At 37.6% G+C, this 21,753-nt stretch overlaps 2 protein-coding genes across 2 annotated transcripts; both read left to right on the top strand.

Annotated features, from left to right (window-relative positions):
* Nucleotides 1–761: 761 nt before the first annotated feature.
* OR1F1 (olfactory receptor family 1 subfamily F member 1) lies at nucleotides 762–1,697 on the top strand. Its single transcript, XM_074198985.1, has one exon. The coding sequence runs from the start codon at nucleotides 762–764 to the stop codon at nucleotides 1,695–1,697; it is 936 nt and encodes a 311-aa protein (XP_074055086.1).
* A 15,816-nt stretch (nucleotides 1,698–17,513) lies between these two features.
* LOC141496448 (gap junction gamma-1 protein-like) lies at nucleotides 17,514–18,946 on the top strand. The gene is made up of 2 exons (XM_074198984.1): nucleotides 17,514–18,375; nucleotides 18,939–18,946. Exons 1-2 carry the CDS (start codon nucleotides 17,514–17,516, stop codon nucleotides 18,944–18,946), a joined length of 870 nt encoding a protein of 289 aa, XP_074055085.1.
* The last annotated feature ends 2,807 nt before the right edge of the window (nucleotides 18,947–21,753 follow it).

Below are 21,753 nucleotides of genomic sequence, written 5' to 3'. Positions count from 1 at the left end.
ATTTTGCTTCTTATTCTTTAATCTATCTTTTCAATCAGTCTCCTTCCCCTTTGCCATATCTCTTGAATATACCCCCTTTCTCTTTTCTGATACTACAGCAAAGGTACAGGTTCTCATCTCCATTCGTTTGGACTATTGCAATATCCTATTGGTCTGCTTTCTATAAGCTTTTCCCTACTTTAGTACATTTTCCATAGTGATTTTCCTTAAAGTACAGGTTCCACTATATCACATACCCTCTCCCCATGCTCAACAAACTCCAGTGGTTCCCTACTATCTCTTAGATCAAATATAAACTCAAACTAACCCTTCCTGTGCTTCCATTCTTCTGGCATTTCACACTCTGCCTCAATGATACTGACTTCTTTGCTTTTACTCAAGCTAGACTACTCATCTCCCTAGGCTTTTTCAGTGACTGCCTTCCCTGGAAGGTTCTTTCTCTTCATCTCTGCCTACTACTGACTTCTCTGGTTTCCTTCAAGTCCCAAATAAAATCTCATCTCCTATAGGAAGCCTTTTCCAATAACTCTTATTTCTAATGCCTTCCATCTGTTTATTATTTCCAATTTATCCTTCATATAGCTTATTTGTGCATGGATTTTTTCATGTTATCTCCCCCATTAAACTATGTAGCAAGAATTATTTTATTTCTTTTCCTGTGTTGTTGATTTGAATCTGCTTGAAGACTTCATGAATATCAGTTTGTGGAAAAATAAATTTGAATTTTATCTGAATTTTGATTTAGAAGCTACATTAGACTTATGGGAAAAGGAAACCAATCCACTGTCATGGAATTTCTTCTCCTGGGACTTTCTAGTCAACCAGAGCAGCAGCAGCTCCTCTTTGTGTCATTTCTATGTATGTATTTGGTCTCAGCTCTAGGGAACCTTCTCATCATCCTGGCCATTATTACAGACTCTCACCTTCATGTTCCCATGTACTTTTTCCTAAGCAGCTTGTCCTTTGTCGATTTCTGTTTCACTTCAACTACAGTTCCCAAGATATTAGTGAATCATATCACGGGACATAAGACTATACCTTTTGGAGGGTGTCTGACACAAATGTACTTTTTTATTGTATTTGTGGACATGGATAATTTCCTTCTGGCTGTGATGGCCTATGATCGATTTGTGGCTATCTGTCATCCTTTACACTATGCTACAAAGATGACCCCTCCTCTCTGTGCCCTTCTGACTGTTGTGTCCTGGACAATTGCTTCTCTGAATGGACTATTGCACACTCTCCTAATGACTCAGCTCACTTTCTGTGACAAAAATGTCATCCCACACTTCTTCTGTGATATGGCTCCTCTCATGAAGCTTTCCTGTACTGATCCCTCACTCAACGAAATGGTAATTTTTATAGAGGGAGGGCTGATAATGTTCATCCCATTTGTCTGTATCATGGCCTCTTATATCCATATTGCTTCTGCTGTCCTAAAAATTCCTTCTGTGAAGGGAAAATGGAAAGCCTTTTCCACCTGTGGGTCACACCTTGCTGTGGTCGCTCTCTTCTATGGCACTATTATTGCTGTGTATTTTAGTCCCTCTTCCACTCACTCAGTAAAAAAAGATACAGCTGCAACTGTGATGTACACAGTGGTGACCCCTATGTTGAACCCCTTTATCTATAGTTTGAGGAATCAAGATATGAAAAGGGCCCTGAAAAAAATGATTGGTAGGAAAAAGCCCCGTTGATGCTTTCAAAATCAGAGGTTTCCATAGACTGTGATTACATTGGAATTGGACCTCAGTGATATAGAGAACTATCAGATAAATAAACTCCCTCTACCAATGTGGGTTAGTAGCTTCTCTGCAATTTAACCTTAGAATATTGCCTAAGGCATCAAAAGGTTAAATGACTTGTCCAGGGTCATCTAGCCATTATGTGTCAGAGATAGAACTTGGACTCATATCTTCCAAGTGCTCACTATGCCACAGTTGCCTCTTTCAGAGGTCCAAATAGAGAAATAACAGTTCACATTTAAGTCACATGCTAAGATTTAAAAACTCCACAAATATCTTTCTGGGAGGTGGATTAACGTAAGGCTGGATTGGTCTTTTTTATGCTGGTCTGTAATTTTATAAGTATGGGAACTGCCTAGTGTAGCAATTTCTACACAATATAGATTCTGAAACATTGGTGATTTATAGACTTAAGAGAGTTGCCTAAGTCTAAAAGAGATTAAGTAAATTTTCCAGAACCATGCAACTACTGTTTCAGCAGCAGAACTTGAACTCTGGTCTTCTGGACCCAAGAATAGCTCTCTATTCACCACTCCACACTGTCAACTGCTTGGATGTTACCACTACCTTACAGATGATGAAGCTGAGATATTGAGAAGTGAAGTAATAGATACATGAGTACACAGCTCTTAATTATCTAATGTGAGATTTGAATCTAGTTCTCCTGAATTCACATTCAGGACTTTATCCACTATTTTATACTGCCAGAAAAGCTAGTTGCGACAACAAAGGTAATTGTTTTGTATGAGATCATATCCTCCCTACATCATCTCTAACCTGAATAAAAGGAACTCATGTTGCCTATATAAATGTATATAGATGTGAAGAGGGATTCAATCATTTTATTCACCAGGAGAAACTGGAGATTCTGCAGAAAGGGCACAGAGGAAAAGGTGGGATGTGGTCTAAAGAGATATTGGGGGGGTCACTAGGTGGCACGGTGGATAGAGCACCAGTCCTAAAGTCCAGAGGAGCTGAGGTCAATGATGGAAGACATTTACTAAAATGTGTGACCCTGGGCAAATCACTTCACTTAACCCCAATTGTAGAGAGAGAGAGAGGTCTTGTTCCTCCAGGGAGAAGAGCTCAGGGTAAACATTCAGTTCTTAATATTGAAAATCATCCAGGAGGAATTTTGTAATAAAGAGGGAAAGAGAGATGATTCTGAAATTAATTAGTAAGCTTCAAGGAAGGCTGGGGCAATGTCTTGTGACTATATGGTCCCACAGCACAACACAAATGTCAACATATAATAGAATCTCAATGCATGTTTGTTGTTGATGATGGTAGTGGTGGTGCTGGTGGTGGTGGTAGTGATATATTGTACATCTCAATACATTCCTTTCTTTAAAATATCAAGTTTGCTATTTCCTAATAGAGTAAATAAATTGTCAAAGAACATGTCAAGACTTCTCATAGAAAGAAATCAAAGTTATCAATAACCAAAATCTTAAAAACTCTAAATCATTAATAAGTAGAGAAATGAGAATTAAAATAAGTCTAAGATTGTACTTCATATCTATCAGTTTGACAGAGAAGATGCATTGCTGGTGAGGTTGTGAAACAGTATAGCCTTTCTAGAAATAAATTTGAAATTCTGCCCAAAAGCCATTTTGACCTAGCAATACCACTACCAGCATTACCATGCTAATATCCCAAAGGGGGCAAAGAAAAAGACTCAATATGCAAAACTGCATCTCTGTTGATCACTTTGAATATATACAGTGCATAATTTATTTGTAGAGTGAGATGTGTGTGTAAGTATGTATATACATGTATGTGTGTGTGCATGCATATGCATCTGTCATATGCTGTCTCCTGTATTAAATTGTGAACTCTTTGAGAGTGAGAAATGCCTTTTGCCCTCTTTTGTATTCTTTTATCCTCAGGGATCAACAAATTCCCTCTAACTTTCTAAGTATTTAATATTTATTGACTAACTGACATAGAACTGGAAACTCAGAGAGTGAGCATCAATTGAGGGATGCTTGAACAAAATATGACATGAATAAATTGAGAGAAACCTAGGAAGCCGTGTATGAACTAATGCAGAGGGAAGTGAGCAAAACCAAGAGAACAATTTATAAAATAACATTATAAAGAAAAATAATTTTGAAAGACAAAATTCTGATAGATACATGATCAACTACAACTCCAGAGGGCTGATGAAGGATGAGCTCATGCTTACCATCTCCCAGTAGAACAAAGATATAAAGTACAGAATGAGCCAAGTTTATAAAGATGGCACATACATTGATTTGTTTTACTTCACTATATTTTTTTGCTCCAAAGATTGTGTTTTTCTTTCTTTAGGAAGAAGGCTATTTGGAGAAAACAAAAGTAGTGCTAATGTTACCAAATGAGAAGGAAAGAAAGAAATGAGGGTTACTTTAAAACATTTTTAAATGCACAGAAGACAAGATATTCAGAAGGAAATACAGACAAGTAGCACAATTTTGGAAGCAAAATGTTGAAGTTATTATATAGTTACTTTTATTTTTTGCTTTTTTATTCTGAACTTATGAAATAAAAACAAGCATTTCCAAAACAAAGTAGAATAGGAAAAAAAAGATGATTACACACGGAACTGCAAATCTAAATATATATGCAAAAATCATACTATATATACTATTTATCAGTTCTTTGAATGCAGATGGCATCATCCTTCATATGTCCTTAGTAGTTAATTTGAGTATTTATAATAGTCCAAATAACTTGTCACTCAAAAGTTGTACTTTAAACAATATTGCTGTTACTTTATACAATGTTCTCTTAGTTCTGTTCCTTTAACTCTTAATTATTTCATGCAAGACTTTCCATGTTTTTCTTTTTTTAATTTTATTTTGAGTTTTACAATTTTTCCCCCAATCTCTCTTCCCTCCCCCTCCCCCCCCCACTGAAGGCAGTTTGCTAGTCTTTACATCATTCCCATAGTATAAATGGATCAAAGTTCAGTGTGATGAGAGAGAAATCATATCCTTAAGGAAGAAACATGTAGTGTGAGATATAGCATAATTACATAATAAGACAACATTTTTTAAAAATTAAAAGTAGGGGGCAGCTAGGTGGCATAGTGGATAAAGCACTGGCCCTGTAGTCAGGAGTACCTGGGTTCAAATCCGATCTCAGACAATGATTACCTAGCTGTGTGGCCTTGGGCAAGCCACTTAACCCCATTTGCCTTGCAAAAACCTAAAAAAAAAAAATTAAAAGTAATAGTCCTTGATCTTTGTTCAAACTCCACAATCCTTTCCCAGGATACAGATGGCATTCTCCATCACAGACACCCCAAAATTGTGCCTGCTTGCTGCCCTGTTGGTATGAGCAAGTCCATTAAGGTTGATCATCACTCCCATGTTGCTGTTGGAGTATACAATGTTCTTCTGGTTCTGCTCATCTCACTCAGCATCAGTTGATGCAAATCCTTCCAGGCTTCCCTGAATTCCTATCCCTCCTGGTTTCTAATAGAACAATAGTGTTCCATCACATACATATAGCACAGTTTGTTAAGCCATTCCTCAACTGATGGACTTTCCCTCAGTTTCCATTTCTTTGCCACCACAGACAGAGCTGCTATGAACATTTTTTGTACAGGTGATGTTTTTACCATTTTTCATAATCTCTTCAGGGTATAGACCATGTTTTTCTAAAATCAATGAGCTCATCATTTCTTATAGCAGAGTAGTATTCCAGCACTAATACATATCACAACTTGTTTAGCCATTCTCCAATTGATAGAGAGTTTCTCAGTTTACAGTTCTTTGCCACTACAAATATTGATGCTATAAATATTTTAAAATATAGAGGTCCGTTCTTCCTTAATCACCTTGGGAAGCATCTAATAGTGGTATTTCTGCATTAAAGGGTATAAGCAGTTTAATAACTCTTTGACTATGAGGTCGCTAGGTGGTGCAGTGGATAGAACTCCAGCCCTGGAGTCAGGAGTAGCTGAGTTCAAATCCGGCCTCATACACTTAATAATGACCTAGCTGTGTGGCCTTGGGCAAGCCACTTAACCCCATTGCCTTGCAGAAACCTAAAAAAAAATAATAACTCTTTGACCATAATACCAGATTGATCTCCAAAATGTTTGGATTAGTTCACAGTTCCATCAACAGTGAATTAGTGACCCAATTTTTCCACATCCCCTCCAACATTTGTTACTTTCCCCTCTAATCATTTTATTTTTCCCCTTTAATCATTTTAACCAATTTGATAGGTGTAAAATGATATCTTAAGGTTATTTTAATTTGCATTTCTCTATGATTGAGAACATTTTTTCACACGACTAAAAATTGTTTTAATTTCTTTGCTGTTCATATTTTTTGACCATTCATCAATTGAGGAATGGCTTATATTCTTTTTTTTTAATTTAGGTTTTTGCAAGGCAAATGGGGTTAAGTGGCTTGTCCAAGGCCACACAGCTAGGTCATTATTAAGTGTCTGAGGTCGGATTTCAACTCAGGTCCTCCTGACTCCAGGGCTGGTGCTCTATCCGCTGCACCACCTAGCCATCTCTTATATTCTTTATATATTTGAGATATGAGACCCTGATCTGAGTAACTGTCTTTAAATTTTTCTTCTCAATTTTCTACTTTCTTTCTGATCTTGGTTACATTGGTCTTATTTGTGCAAAACTTTTTAATTTAATGTAAATAAAATTATTCATTTTATACTGCTTAATACCTTCTCTAGTTCTTGTTTATTCTTAAATTGTTTGCCTAACTAGAAGTCTAAAAAGTAATATGTTCCACGCTCTTCAAATTTTCTTGTAATATCTACCATTATAATTCAATAATGTATCCATTTGGACATTTATCTTGATAAACGGGTTAAGATATTGGTCTATGCTTCCTATATACTGCTTCCTAACTCTCCAACTATTTTTACCAAATAGAATGCTTGTCCTCAAAACTTAAGTCTTTCTATTTCTCAAACACAGGGTTACGCTATTCAATTGCTGATGTAAAATTGTGTATCTGCTTTGTAACTTTTTTTTTTTAGTTTTTTGCATGGCAAACGGCCACACAGCTAGGTAATTATTAAGTGTCTGAGACAAGATTTGAACCCAGATACTCCTGACTCCAGGCTGGTGCTTTATCCACTATGCCACCTAGCAGCACTTCTTTGTAACCTTTTTTAAAGGAAGTCTAATGTAATATCGAGTCATGTTTTGATCTGTAAACTTTTGTGTTCCACTATGTATATGAAAATGTTTTTTTTTTGAGGGGGATGTTGATTAAATTCCGAATTTAAAAAAAGGTAAAATTTAACCTGAAAAATATTATTCCCCGATCAGCTGTAAATGACCTACTTTCCTCAGCAATGTTGTGACCCAAGAGAACTCTGAAGTTCTTATGATAAGTCCTCTGAAGGATTTATGAATAGAATGTTATCCCTCCCAAAAACAGAACTGATGATGTCTGAATACAGACTGAAGCAAACTTTTTTTTTTATTCACTTTAGTTTTCTTGAGGTTTCTCTTTTTTTTTTGTGAAGGGGTTTCATGTTTACTTTTATAACATGGCTATTATAATGTTTTTCATGATTTACCTTTTTAACCTACATCAAGTAACTTGTTTGTTCAATGAGGGGGAATAGGGTGGGAAGAAGGAAGAGAATTTGGAACTCAAGGTTTTGGAAGCAAATGTTAAAGCTTGTTTTTTGCATGTAGCTGGAGGAAAATTTAAAAAAAATCTTTTTAAAGAATTACTTCTAAAAAAACTATTCCCATTCCATGGATGAGGAATCAGACACAGGGAGGTTAAGTGACTTACCCAGGGTCACACAGCAGCTAGTGTCTGAGGTAAGATTCAAACTCAAGTCATTCTGACTCCAAGTTCTGAATTCTGTCCACCATATTACCTGGTAACCTCAATAGAAAGAGTTAGGAGAGCTCATATTTAGTACCAGCTCTGCAAATTGAGGATTTTAACAGGCTTTGGACAAATCAGTTTCCCACTCTTGATCTTAGTTGCATCATCTGTAAAATGAAGAGACCAGATTAGATGATCTCTAAGGTCCCTTTCAACTCCAATTTTCTATTTTCTAAGTTCCAAGACCTCTTTCAATTCTGGCATTCTTGGATTCTGCTTTATATTCTGATTTGAGTTTTATCATGAAAAAAGAATCCCTAGGAATAAAAAAAAAATTTTTTTTTGAAGTATCATCCAAAGAAAGAAAGAAATAGAACAGCTCCCTCAGGTTTAAGAAAAAGGGCATTCATTGATCTTGGATGAAAATTGACAACAATGAAGACTTCTCTCTTTTTTAAAAATTTCACTTATTTTATTCTGAACTTAAGAAATACCAAGCATTTCCTTAATATAGTAGAATGGAGGGGATGATTACACTTAGAATTGAATATCTATTATACACAATTTGCTATTCCTTTTAAATATATATAATAAAGTTATCTTATAACTTTATTGTTTCTCCTTTGAAATGTAGAACAGCTTCCCATTGGCTTTGGACTCAAAGGCCCATAGTTTGAATCTCAGTCATGACCATAGGTAGGTCACACTTTTCTAGGCTTCATTTTTTCACTTCCAGAAAACAAATGGTTAGAACCCAGATATTTTTAAGGCCCTTTGAAGGAAAGTGGGTATACCAGCCCTATTTTACACCTTGAGCTTTGTTCCTGAATTCATTGAATCACAAAATTTCTGAATTGGAAGTGTTATGGGAATTTTTAATTTCCTTTTATTATTTGGGATACTGGGCCATTCCTCCTGCAATTTTACTTTACCTAAAGTCTATTTTAACATGAACTTCACCTGAACAAAAGCTGTCCCCAGGCAAGTAAAAAGGTACTTAAATGTTAATTAAATATTCTGTAGATAAGAAGGCAGAGGAAGAATTTCAACTGTCTTGAACTCCTCAGTAACAAGTAAATTCAATTTAATTGATTTTAGTCATCTAAGTTTTTTGTGACTCAGTTCGTGTTGGTATATTTTGTTCCACTTTATGGCAAAGATATTAGAGTGGTTTGCCATTTCCTTCTCTAGCTCATTTTACACATGAGGAAATTCATGCAAAGTTAAGAGACTTGCCCAGTATCATAAAGCTAGCAAGTATCTGAGGCCAGAATTTAATTCAGAAAGATGAGTCTTGGGCTGCTAGGTAGCATAGTGGATAAAGCACTGGCCCTGGAATTCAAATCTGGTCTCAAACACTTAATAATTACCTAGCTGTGTGGCCTTGGGCAAGCCACTTAGCTCCATTTGCCTTGCAAAAACCTAAAAAAAAAAAAAAGATGAATCTTCCTGTCTCCTGGCTGGGCTCCACTGGACTGCTTAACTGATCCCAACATGTAAATCCTCTATTATTGTAGTTTAATCTGTAACCTGAATTAATTTCCCTATAGAATTTGTTTGATGACATTTATTTCCTTATGTAAAGTTTGAGATTATGACTTTTTAACTAAATTTATTCAACTTTTATGACTTTGAAGGAAATATTGGATTATGGGTCTATCTTCTCTTTAATTTTTATGGTCTAAGAGGAATATACCAGACTGCAATATACAGAAGAATTATTTCTTTGTCCCTCTGACATAGTTTTGTGTATAAGAAGTCTTTTCAAAAATCCTCATTAAGGTTCAGGTTTTCTCTGAGGTCTGAACCTATACTTGAGCATAATAATAAATAACTTCCATAATTCCTGTGTTGGGGGTAATATATCTGAAAGCAGTTAGCTACCATGTGAACTGAAAGAAGAGATATTTCTTCCATAACAGAAGAGTCCTCAGGGGTCATCTAGGTGAAAAAGAATCTTTTTAACCTTCTCCATAAGTCTTAGTCAACCTTTGCAGAAAGACTATTGAAAGGAGTCTTTCTGCCTCTTTTGAAGGCAGTTCATTTAAATTCTGGAAAAACTGATTAGAAAGTTTTTCCTGACTACAAGTCTAAATTTGCTGTATATATATATATATATATATATATATAAATATATATATATATATTTATATATATATATATATATATATATATATATATACCTTCTTTTTCTATTTTAGACTCAAATCTCAAAAGGATTGACAAAATTAAAATTTATACAGTTATGCTGACTTTATTACATAAATGTCTGGGTTCCCCAAACAGATTTAAAAATCTTATAAATAATTTTTTTTTAATTTTTTTCCCTTTCTTGAAGATAAAATTACTTTTTTTTTTATTCCCTCCCTTCCCCCAGCTCATCCAGGGTCTTCAGCCTCTAGCCTCTGAGCAAACGTTTGTCCCATTTGTCCCAATATGTAATGAAAAATGTATACATAAATGACTTCTTACACTTTAAGTCACCTGGACTGTAAACGATTTTAGTAAACTAGAAAAATTCTAAAAATGAATCGGTAAAAAAATTTTAAAATAAAATAAAAACCAATTAAGTCCACATGATCTTTTGTGTTACAAGGAGGAAAATACAAATACCTGAAATGGGAGCGTTAAGGATAACAACAAGCACAAAGAACAAGCATGAATATCAATGGCTTATCTCCAACCATAATAGCCTTTTACTTCCTCTCTTCTAAAGGCTGCAACTCAAGACTGGAAGAAACTGTTGATTAAATACAAAGAACCAAAAACAAAGACAAGAAATTTACATAGATTGACAGATTGTGGCTGGTAAGGCCCCAGGCAATTGCATCTCTCATCTCACTACCCCACACGTTCCCTCCATCTGAGGATTTGAGCCTTTTCCCCCACAAAAATTGTAGGGGTAATGGAGAGTCAATCAGTTAACCAGTATGTAATATTTTTCAGGCATAGTGCTAAGTACTGTGGGTAAACGTAAAGGCAAAAATATCCCCTGCCTTCAAGGAGTTAATGGAGAAGACAACCAGAATATAACTAGCTACACAATAAGGAATATTCAGCATAGATTTAAGGTAATTTTCCTTATGGCAACTTGGTGCCACAATGGAGAGAATGAGGGATCTGTAGGCAGATAGACCTGTGTCCAAATCCTGTCTTGTTAGCTGTGTGAATTTAGATGAAGACTCTCAATATATTCAAAGTAAAAACAGAACTCATTTCCATAGAGTATGATAGAATAAAATGAAACACCATTGGTAAAGTGGAGTTCTTAACACACATTATAAAGGCTTGTTAGTTGCTATCAGAGAAGGGATGAATGGAGCCAGGAAGGACCTCCACTAGAAGGTGAGGGCTTGAACCAAGTGTCCTAAGAATTGAAGAAAATCAAAGGGAGGATAGCATATTTCAGACAAAAAAAAACATGACAAGAGAAGGAATTTGAGGAATAGCAATTAGACCATTATAGATAAACCATAGAGTTCTGAGAAAAGTAAAGTATAAGACTGGAAAAGAAAGAAGAGACTGAAGATCTTTAAATGCCAAATAGAGGAATTTATATTTGATTCTTGTGATAATAGGGAGCCACTGGAGTTCAGTGAAGGGGAAGGAGCTAAGGTCAAACATACTTAGAAAAACTACCCTGGTACTTGGAGAGAGATAAAGCAGAGCAATCAATTAGAAAGCTATTAAAACCCAAGTAAGAGCTAATGAGGACCTGATCAAGGTTGATGGCTGTGAATGAAGAGAATTAGACCTATATGGGAGATATGATGCAGATAGAAAAGACATGATTTGACAAAGAATTAGAGAAGATGTTGGAGATGACAATGGGGTGGAAGGTCTAGATAACTAGAGGATGGCAATATCCTCAACACTAAAAATTTAGGAAGAAGAAAGTTTCAGGGGAAAGATAACAAGTTCTGTTTTGGAAATATTAAATTTGAAATGATAATCAATTTGAGATGTCCTAGAGGAAGTTGGTGATGATTATAGCCCAAGAGAGAAACTAAGGATGGATATATATATATATATATATATATATATCTGGTAAACATCTACAGAAAGATCAAAACTAGACCCATGAATGCTAATGAGAAAATCAAGTGAGATAGCAAGGAGTTAAAAGAGAAAAGAAAGCAGAATAGCTTTTCACATAACATGGATGAAAAACTAGCTAATAAAGTTGAAAAGGAATGAATAGACAAGTGGGAGAAAACAGTAACATGAAAATCAGAAAGGAAAGCGTCTAAGATAAGATGATGATGATGGTGGTATTACTATTTTTGTTGTTTTTATTACTACTATTATTAATAGAATACATACTATACACCAGACATTGTATTAAGCACTTTACACTTATTACCTAATTGAATCCTCATAACTTTGGGAGGTAAATGCTATTTTTATTCTTATTTTATAGACAAGGAAATGAGACAAATAAAAATAACCCCAGCAATAACAGAAACTGCGTTGCTCTTCAAAGTAGTAAAGATAACTGATTCAAATAGCAATCCCTGAGAAAAAGATGAAGGAAGAGGCAACTAAGTATATAGAATGCTGGATCTGGAGTCAGAAAGACATAATTTTAATTTAGCTTCAGACATCTTCTAGCTATGTGACCCTGGACAAATCACAACTCTTTTTCTTCTGTAAATTTTCTCATCTGTAAAATCAGAGTAATAATATCTACCTCTCAAGTACAGAACCTCTGCAAACCTTCAGATATTATATAAATGCTAGCTTTTATATTATTATTACATGTGACAATAGAAAGAATCTCTCCCTATTCCTCCTTGATAACTAAAGCAGGGGACAGTAGAATCTTGCATCAGCCTAGTTATAGAAGGTTAAGGCATCTGCTTTCATTTAATAAATCCTATTATATATTTGTTATATATCAGGTACTATCCTAGATGCTGGAGATACAAGTAAACAAGTAAAAAAAACCTAAATATCCTGTCAGGATAGCTTTGCCCTAGAACTCATTCCAAGATTTGCTTCACTTTTTAAAAAACTCAGACTCCCCCCATTTCAATTTCATTATCTTCAATTGCCCTCTTTGGATTTGACTCCTTGGCCATCAAGTCCTCCCCCACGATAAGCTCATTACCTGAAATCTTATCATTATGGAGACTGATATGACTTTGATAATCAATCTTCTCAGCAGAAATGGGGTAAGAGAGCTGGCTGGCCTGGTGGGGGTGTAGTTTCTGGAGTCCAAGATGGAGGATGTCAACACACTTGAAAGATAATTCAGTTCCCTTGCTCAGTTTTGTTTTATCCAGTTAGGAAAGATCAAATAATTCCAAATCCTTGGAAGGAGTGAAAAAAAAAGCACAATCGAGACTTTCAAATCCAATTAAAGTGACCAATGGAGGCAGAGATAACATTCTTTTCAAGTCTGAAAGTGGCACAAAGAATAATAATCTTGAGTGCTAAAATCTATGTAAAGATGCAACTCAAGTTTTGGCTAAATTTGTTGGTACCCCCATATTATACAACCCTGCAGATCACAACTGCAACACTTATTAATGTTTTATAAACAAAGTTTTCTTTTTATATTTATTTATTTATTAGAAATGAAGTTTGTTATTTATTTAATATCATACTAATTTCTAAAATATACTTTTTGCTCCTCATCCCATCATATTTTTTTTAATTTTTTGTTTTTTCAAGTCATATATTTTAAACAAAGATAACAAAAATAATAACAATAAAACAAAATATTCATAGTAATGCTTTTCATGAAAACAAAGAATTAGAAGGAAAGCAGATGACCAAGATTAATCCTTATGATTCTGATTTGTAGACTGTCAAAGCCAAAACTCTCTTCCTAATCATTACTCCTTGATCCCTTATGCCTATCTATGTCAGTCCTATCCTTTTAATGTCCCAATCCTTTTCTTCTCTACCCTTTTTTTGCAATCTTTGCAACTCCAGTTCTATTGTTAACAAACTACCTTTCATATTAGACCAGTGTCCACCTTGAAAAAACAGCTCCTAAGTTCAGGCTCTATTTCATTCATTTTTCTGTATACATAACAGTGTGTGACAAATAATATGTGTCATTTAATTGAAATTATTCTCATTCAAAGTTAGCAACTTTCCCCCCCAACAAAATATTTTATTGCAAGTTTTATGCAATATTTTATGACAAGTGATAGGAATAACAATAATGGTAATAATACTGCCTGGCATTAGTAATAATAGGTAAATAGTATTTTTTCATGCCAAATATATTCCTATATTAAGTATTTTGCCAAAAAAGCAAGAAAAATAAAGTTAAAAAATGTTTTAATATGCACTTAGAATTCATTTTTTTCTCTGGAGGTAAAGAGTGTTTTCTATCATGAATCCTTTGGAATTATCCTGGATCAGTGTATTGATAAGAGTAACTAAGTCTTTCACAGTTGACCAGTTACAATATTTCTTGTGTATTTCTTGGTTCTCTTTACTATGCATCAGTTCATATAAGTTTTCCCAGATTTTTCTGAAACTCTCCCCCTCATCATTTCTTAAAGCACAATGCCAAAGATCTATTAATGATCAAATCAAATGACCTTTTTCAATCCTCATCCTTCTTGACTTTTCTTTAGCATTTGATACTGTCAGTCACTCTCTTCCCCTTGATAATTTCCTTCTCTTTAGGTTTTTGGGTCATTGCTCTCATTTGCTTCTTGTCCTACCAGTCTGACCATTCCTTCTCAACCTCCCTCACTGGATCTTCATCAATATCATGACAAAATATAAGTATCTTTTCAAAGCTATCTTGGGTCCTCTTTTCTTTTCATCACTATTTTAATTACTGATCTTATCAGCTACCATGGATTCAATTATCATCTTTATGTTGATGATTTTCAGCTTTAACTTTTCTTCTAACTTCCAGAATTGCATATAATACCATTTGTATATCTTGAATTGGATATCCTGTAGACATCTTAAACTCAACCTCAACGTGCCTAAAAATGAATTTTCTTCTTCCAAACAAACCTTCCCCTTTTCCTTTCTACTACTGTTAAGAGAACTGCTATTCTCCCAGTTAACTCATGCTCTTGGTTATCCTGGCTCCGTTCTCTCTCTCTCTCTCTCTCTCTCTCTCTCTCTCTCTCTCTCATCCAATTTGTTGCCAAGTTCTGTCAGAACTTCTCTTCTCCTTTTCCCACTCTAGGATGCGACATTCAGCTGTCAAGTTGATCTTCCTAAAGTGCATATCTGACCATGTCAACCTAGTAGTCAATAAACTCCTGCTGATACCTCTCACTCAAGTAAAATCCTCTGTTTGGCTTCTAAAGTCCTTCATAACCTGGCCCCTTCTTACCTGCCCAATTTTTTTATATCTTGTTGTTCAGTCATTCGATCATATCTCATGATCCTGGGGAATCAAGTTTTCTTGGCAAAGAGATACCAGAGTGGTTTGTCATTTCCTTCTTCATGAATGAAGTCAAACAGAGTTTAAGTAACTTGCCAAGGGTCATATAGTTATTAAGTGTCTGAGATAAGATTTAAACCCCTTTCTTCCTTACTCCAGGACCAGCCCTGTGTTCATGATCCAGGGACGTGATCCTTCTTGTCTTTCAGTTGTGTCTAAGTCTTCATCATCTCATCAATGGGATTTTTTTTTTGACAAAACTGCTGCAATGATTTGCCAATTTCTTTTTCAATGTGCCCTCATTTTACAGTTGAGGGAAATAGTGACTGGTCCAGGGTCTCACAGTGACTAAGACTGAATTTGAACTCAGGGCTTCCTAATTCCAAGCCCAGTACTCTATCCACTGTACCACTTAGCTACTTAGAGAAAGACATGCACTTCCTTACTATTCCTCAAACAAAACACTCCACCTCCGCCTTTCAGACATTTTCACTGATTATTTCAGATGCCTGTAATTCTCTACCTCTTCTCTGTCACCTGGTTTTTCTGGCTTCCTTCAAATCCTAGCTAAAGTCCCATTTTTTGCCTTACCCAAATCCCCTTAAGGCTAGTGCCTTCTCTCTAAAAATAATCTCCAGGTTATCCTGAATACATCTGGTTTGTACATAGTTGTGTGTTATCTCCCCCCACCCCCACCTTAGACTGTGAACTGGACAGCAAGGATTGTTTGTTTTTTTCAAACCTTTCTTTATATTCCCATCAATTGGTGCAGTGAGGAGGACATGGTAAGCACCTCATACATGCTTGCTGACTAACTGACTCCATAAATACTTGCTGAATCTAGTTGAAATCAATCATGCAAATAAAATGGGAGCTCTGAAAAAAAAAGAAAGAATATGTCCAACTGGGAAGATGACCAATGCTTCATAGAGAATGTATGTCTAATGTGGAGGATAAAGTCTGCTTAGAATTTCAAATGGTCAGACTGGTCAGACAAGAAGCAAATTTCAAATGGGAAGTCTAATTTATTAATTGGTGGATCTTCATATTTGTATTTTCTCATCCTTCAGCCCAGGTTCTCCTAGCTTTATTGTGCCCAAGGGTTGTGAAAACTGAAAGGAAACTGTTTAATCTAAAATGGTTCCTGAGACATTTTCTAGCTGTGGAAAATGGAGGCTCTTATTATGTGAAGGGTAATTTTCAGCTACATCTACTCTGTAAATTTGATATAATTATAGATTTTTAAAAATTTATGAAAAGGGAGGGAAAACACATGGAAAGAGGAGGGGGAAAAAAGAAAAGAAAGACTTAGGAGGGGAGAGGAAAGGGAGTGAGGGAAGAGAGATTGGAGATAGAAAGGAAGAGAAGGGAAAAAGAATAATATGAGGGAGGAGTAATCCTATCCTTCCAATCTCAAGCATTCCAGTAGAACCTACCTTCATTATTCCAAATACTCTTCAGGGGAGCAAAGCAAGTCATTTGTCTGAAAGTGTGAGTTTAGAAAACTTCATTAATCTCAGTCCTTTCCATATCAGGATCTGAGCCTGAGAGGCACCAGTAGGTTAAAATAATCTCGTTTGTACATGTTTGTTCCTATGTTATCTTTCCCATTAGACCATGAGGTCTTTGAGAGTAGGAATTTTTTTTTTGCCTTTTTCTGTAGCCCTAGCACTTAGAGTGTCTCGCACACAGTAGTCACTTAATAAAAGTTTGTACACTTAGCTCCGTTTCCTGACTCTTTCTCCAGGAACCCAAATCAAGCATGGGAGGGAGGGGCAATGAGCAAGACCATGCCCCAAGCTCTTTCCGTCCAACCCCTAGCGCTACTCAACCGAAGATTTAAATTTTCCCGCGGGTCTCCGCCAGCTCGTTTCTCTGGAGTCACTTTGGAATCCCGGATTCTAGGTGAGCCTGGGGCAGAAAAGATTAGATTCTGGGGGAGATTCGGAGGTAGGGAGGCTGTTCTGGGAAAAGCTGTGCGTGTTTGTGTGGTGTGTGGTGGGTGTGTGTGTGCCTGTATGTAGTGGAGGGAGGGGAGAATCCCCCTTTGCCCAAAGTCTTCCAGGACATGTGGGAAGACCAAAACAGAATACAAAGCTCTTCTCAAACTCAGCCTAGGAGATGGGCAAAGCCACGTTCCCCACACCTGTTAGGGTTCCTCGAAGACCCGGTTGCTCTGTGAACCTATAATCCTCCTCTCCGCCTGGTGGGGAACATTGTTCGCTTAGCCAGAGCTGGATCGCGCCCTGGCCGAGTCCCTCCACCCCGACCCCGGCTCTGAAAGCCTCCCTGGGGCTGGTGCTGCTGCCGGTCCATTCTGATTACTTGTTCCCCCCAAGGAATCCCCCCAGCCCCGGTCCTCCTCTCTGGTTCGGCTTCGGCACAGACCCCCCAAATCCAAACCTACCCGACTTGGAAAAGTGGAGCAAGAGGGCGCCGGGGAGCAGAGCAGTTCTGGAATGGGGCAGAGGGAGGGAAGGCAGAGGGGTTGACAGGGTTGAAATCGGGGACCCTTGCCACCCCTGCGTCCTTCACTCGCTCCTCCTGTCCTCAGATCGCGCAAGGTAGTCGGGGAGGTGGAAGATGAGCTGGGCCTTCCTGACGAAGCTGCTGGAGGCTGTGACCCAGCACTCCACGCTGGTGGGGAAGCTCTGGCTGTCCGTGCTGGTGGTCTTCCGTCTGGTGCTCCTGGCCGTCGGGGGCGAGGCCATCTACCGAGATGAACTGAGCGGCTTCTCCTGCAACACGGCGCAGCCCGGCTGCCAGAACGTCTGCTACGACGCCTTCGCGCCCCTCTCCCACGTCCGCTTCTGGGTGTTCCAGATCGTCCTGGTCACTGCGCCCACCATCTTCTACTTGGGCTATGCGGTGCACCATCTCTCCAGGCGCCAGAAGAGCCAGCAGCGAGAGGAGGAAGAAAAGGAGCCCATGATCAAAGACAAGTCCCCCGAGGATGGAGCCCACGATGGTCGCCGGAGGATCCGCAGGGACGGGCTCCTGGGGCCCTACGTTGGCCAGTTACTGGTGAGATCTGCCTTGGAGGTGGGCTTCCTGCTGGGTCAGTACCTACTCTATGGCCTGCATGTGCCTCCCAACTATTCCTGCCAGCGCAGCCCTTGCCCCCACATCGTAGAGTGCTTTATATCTCGTCCCACGGAGAAGACCATCTTCCTGCTGGTCATGTATGCGGTCAGTGGTCTCTGCCTCCTGCTCAACCTCATCGAGTTGCTGCACCTGGGCCTGGGAAGCATGAAGAGTAAAACGCGCCCTACCCCGCCTCCCCAGCAGCTGCATCTGGTCCAGGAGCATCTGGACTTGGCCATGCATATGAACACACCTTTGGTCACAGGACCTGCCTATGCAGGACCGTCTCAGGCCTACAGCATATATGCTCAGCAAAATCTGCATAACCAAGCCCAAAAAGAGCCTCCATTTTCTAAGACAGGTATGGTATGTTTGGGGTAAATGAATTACAATTTTTCTTGCACTATTACTCTCCATGTCTCCTTTGATTCTACTCTAACAGACTAAGCTTTCCTTTTTTTCTTCTCTTTTCTTCCTAACTCTGCCTATTCCTTTCTCCCTAAGAGAAATTTTGCAGGCATTGGGAGAAAGTAGAAGGGACCCCTGAAAGGGAGAAAAATAATCAGCTTTGGTATAAGGCCAGAGCACTGGACCTGGAGTCCAAGAATCTTAAGATCCTATGTAAGGGAGGCAGCTAGGTAGCAGTGGATAAGAGCTGTGGAGTCAGGAGGACCCGAGTTCAAATTTTACCAAAGACACTTAATAATTCCCTAGCTTTGTGACCTTGGGCAAGTCACTTAACCCTTTGCCTTAAATAAATAAAATTTTTAAAAAAGATCCTATGTAAATTTAGGTAAATCATTTAACCTCAGGACTTCCCCATTTCCTCCTGCAAATGGGAGGAATGATTTCTAAAGTTCCTTCCAGCTCATAATTTTATGATCTTTTTCAGGGTTGCTGATGATGATTTTTTTCCTTTTGCAGATCTGTGAAAACTGGATTTATTGTTTACAGACTTCAATCTTAACTTGTTTTGGGGAAGACAAAAGAATTATCTGAACTCTGGAAGAGGAAATTTGGAAATGAATCTAAAGGAAATGGTGTTTTATTTAGTACTTTATATTTTAATTAGCTATTTTGTGAGTGCAGTCATAGATGATCCCTTCTATAGTTCTCCTGGACCCAAAGTCTATCATTCCAGTGTCCACCTTTCCCCTCAGACACTGATCAGATAATCTACCTAGATAAATGGGCTATCTAAATGGACCTGGGTCAGAGAAGAGTCTGCAGGGATCAAATGGGGGGGGGGGGCAAGGGGATTGATTTTGGGCAGATGCTGGTGCAGTCTGTCTTAGCCTTCTAAAGCTTGTCCTAACAAGTAAATGTCTTTTAGTTCCTGAGTCTGTAAATTTTGTGGGCCAATAAACAGTTTTGATATGGAATACTATGCCTTATCTTTGAGACAGGAAGGAATGTAAATTGGGTGGAGGGTCACAGAATTCTTTGCTGCTTTGGAACCCCAGAAGTCTCATGGAGACTGGAATGAACCCAATTCAATTAAAAGCCCAGATGAATTTATCATTCTCCATCTAGATTTTGTTCTAGTTTAGGACTGGTGGCCCTTCCTTGCCATAAAGAGAACCATGCGCACTGCATCCAAACCAAGATGAGAGACAAGGAAGGTTTAAGATTATAGTGGTCCAAACATTGAGCATATTATTTCCAATTATTCCCAGGTCATTTAATATGCTGTTCCTACTGAAACTGAGAACTGCATACATAGAAGGCAGAAGTCAATCTCAGAAAAATGTAGGGGGGGATAGACTATGGTTATAACTACACAAGATATAAGGCAGGTGCTTTGACTCGGGGAAAGGGGAAGGCAATAGACATTTGTATAATGTTTTTACAAATCACATTTAATCTTCACAACTCTGCAAGATGGGCACTATTATCTCCATTTTATGGTTGAAGAAATTGAGACAAACAGATTAAGTGACTTGCCTAAAGACACACAGTTAGTGTCTGAGGTCATCTTTCAACTTGGCTCTTGATTCCAGTTCCAGTACTCTTTCCACTGCAATACCAGCTGTGTGAGGTTTGTAACTACTTAATAAAACACATTTCATTCATTCTACCACCATATATATTTATATATATATATATATATATATAATAATATTTTATTTTTAGGTTTTTTGCAAGGCAAACAGGGTTAAGTGTCTTGCCCAAGGGCACATAGCTAGGTAATTATTAAGTGTGCTGGGTAATTACTAAGTGTCTGAGACCGGATTTGAACCCAGGTACTCCTGACTCCAGGGCCCGTGCTTTATCCACTACACCACCTAGCTGCCCCTACCACCATATATTTTTGCTAATTCTGAATACAATAGTACAAGTTCTAGAGATACATTCCAGTTATGGGGTTTTGCCTCTACTAAAATTTAGATTAGTATTTGTACATGTATACTTTGGTAGCATAGAAACAATTAGATCTATCACCTTGTGGGGAAGATTAATTAAAATAGGGCTCTACCAGTAGGCAGACTGTCCCTCTGCCCTTTCACTTCTTAGGACATAACCTTCCAGAACTATATTCTTGACATAAATTTCATATATTCAGCTTTATCTATGAAGTAAAATTTGTGTTAGGATTTCTAGTATTTCTGTGTAGTCGTCTGAGACAAGAGTTTTATTAACTAATTCCTTTCTTAGATGTGAATTTCTGAGTTTCTCTGCTGCTACACTTCCTATATGGTAGCTACTTATTGTATGCCATCTAGCCTAGTGGATATTTTCATTTTTGATTCCATTTCAGTTTGAATAATAATCAGATGTGCAAGACTTCAGACCAATTCATTCTTCTCAGTCCTTGTTAAGTGCACAGCCCTTCCCTGAACAAGGACATGCCATTCCTATTTTAAGTTTGGTGAAGAAACCACATCTGTTCTCACCTTCTTAACCAGGCAGTCCATGGACATTAATAAACAAAAGAACCTCAAGAAGGAGACCAAGTAGATGGTGAAGGAGTGCAAGTCTGTGTCATTAACATCAGCTGAGGGACCTGGTTGACAGTCTTATAATCCTGGAAGAATCAGGAAAGATGAGAAGTGATTAAAAAAACTATCAAAATGTTAGGTACAACTGTGAGTGATATAACTAAACATCCAAGACAATTTGGAAGGACTTGTAAAAAAGGGGAGAAAATTCACATATCTAAAAATATTTATAGAAGCTCTTTATCTGATGACAAATAACATCAGTTGGGGAATGGCTAACAAGTTGTGGTATATGAATATATTCTATTAGAAATGATGAGGGGGCGGCTAGGTGGCGTAGTGGATAAAGCACCGGCCTTGGAGTCAGGAGTACCTGAGTTCAAATCTGGTCTCAGACACTTAATAATTACCTAGCTGTGTGGCCTTGGGCAAGCCACTTAACCCCATTTGCCTTGCAAAAATCTAAAAAAAAAAAGAAATGATGAGCAGGCAGATTTCAGAAGAACCTGGAAAGACATGAACTCATGCTAAGTGAAGTTAAGCAGAACCAGAAGAACACTGTATACAGCAACAGCCACATTGTGCTATAATGAACTAAGATAGATTTAACTCCTAGCAATACAGTTATCCAAGATAATTCTAAAAGATTTTGTGATGGAAAATGCCATCCACATCCAGAGAAAGAACTATGGATTCTGAATGCTTATCAAATCATACTATTTTCACTTTTATTTGTTCTTTGCTTTATCCTTTTTCCCTTTTGTTCTGATTCTTTCACAACATGACTAAATATAGGTTAG

Source organism: Macrotis lagotis, chromosome 8 (assembly GCF_037893015.1).
Source record: "Macrotis lagotis isolate mMagLag1 chromosome 8, bilby.v1.9.chrom.fasta, whole genome shotgun sequence".
Taxonomy (NCBI): Eukaryota; Metazoa; Chordata; class Mammalia; order Peramelemorphia; family Peramelidae; genus Macrotis; species Macrotis lagotis.
This window is presented reverse-complemented; position numbering and strand designations above follow the sequence as displayed.

Excerpts from the sequence above, each read along its gene's own strand:
- OR1F1 (XM_074198985.1), top strand. The coding sequence starts at position 762 with ATGGGAAAAGGAAACCAATCCACTGTCATGGAATTTCTTCTCCTGGGA.
- LOC141496448 (XM_074198984.1), top strand. The coding sequence starts at position 17,514 with ATGAGCTGGGCCTTCCTGACGAAGCTGCTGGAGGCTGTGACCCAGCAC.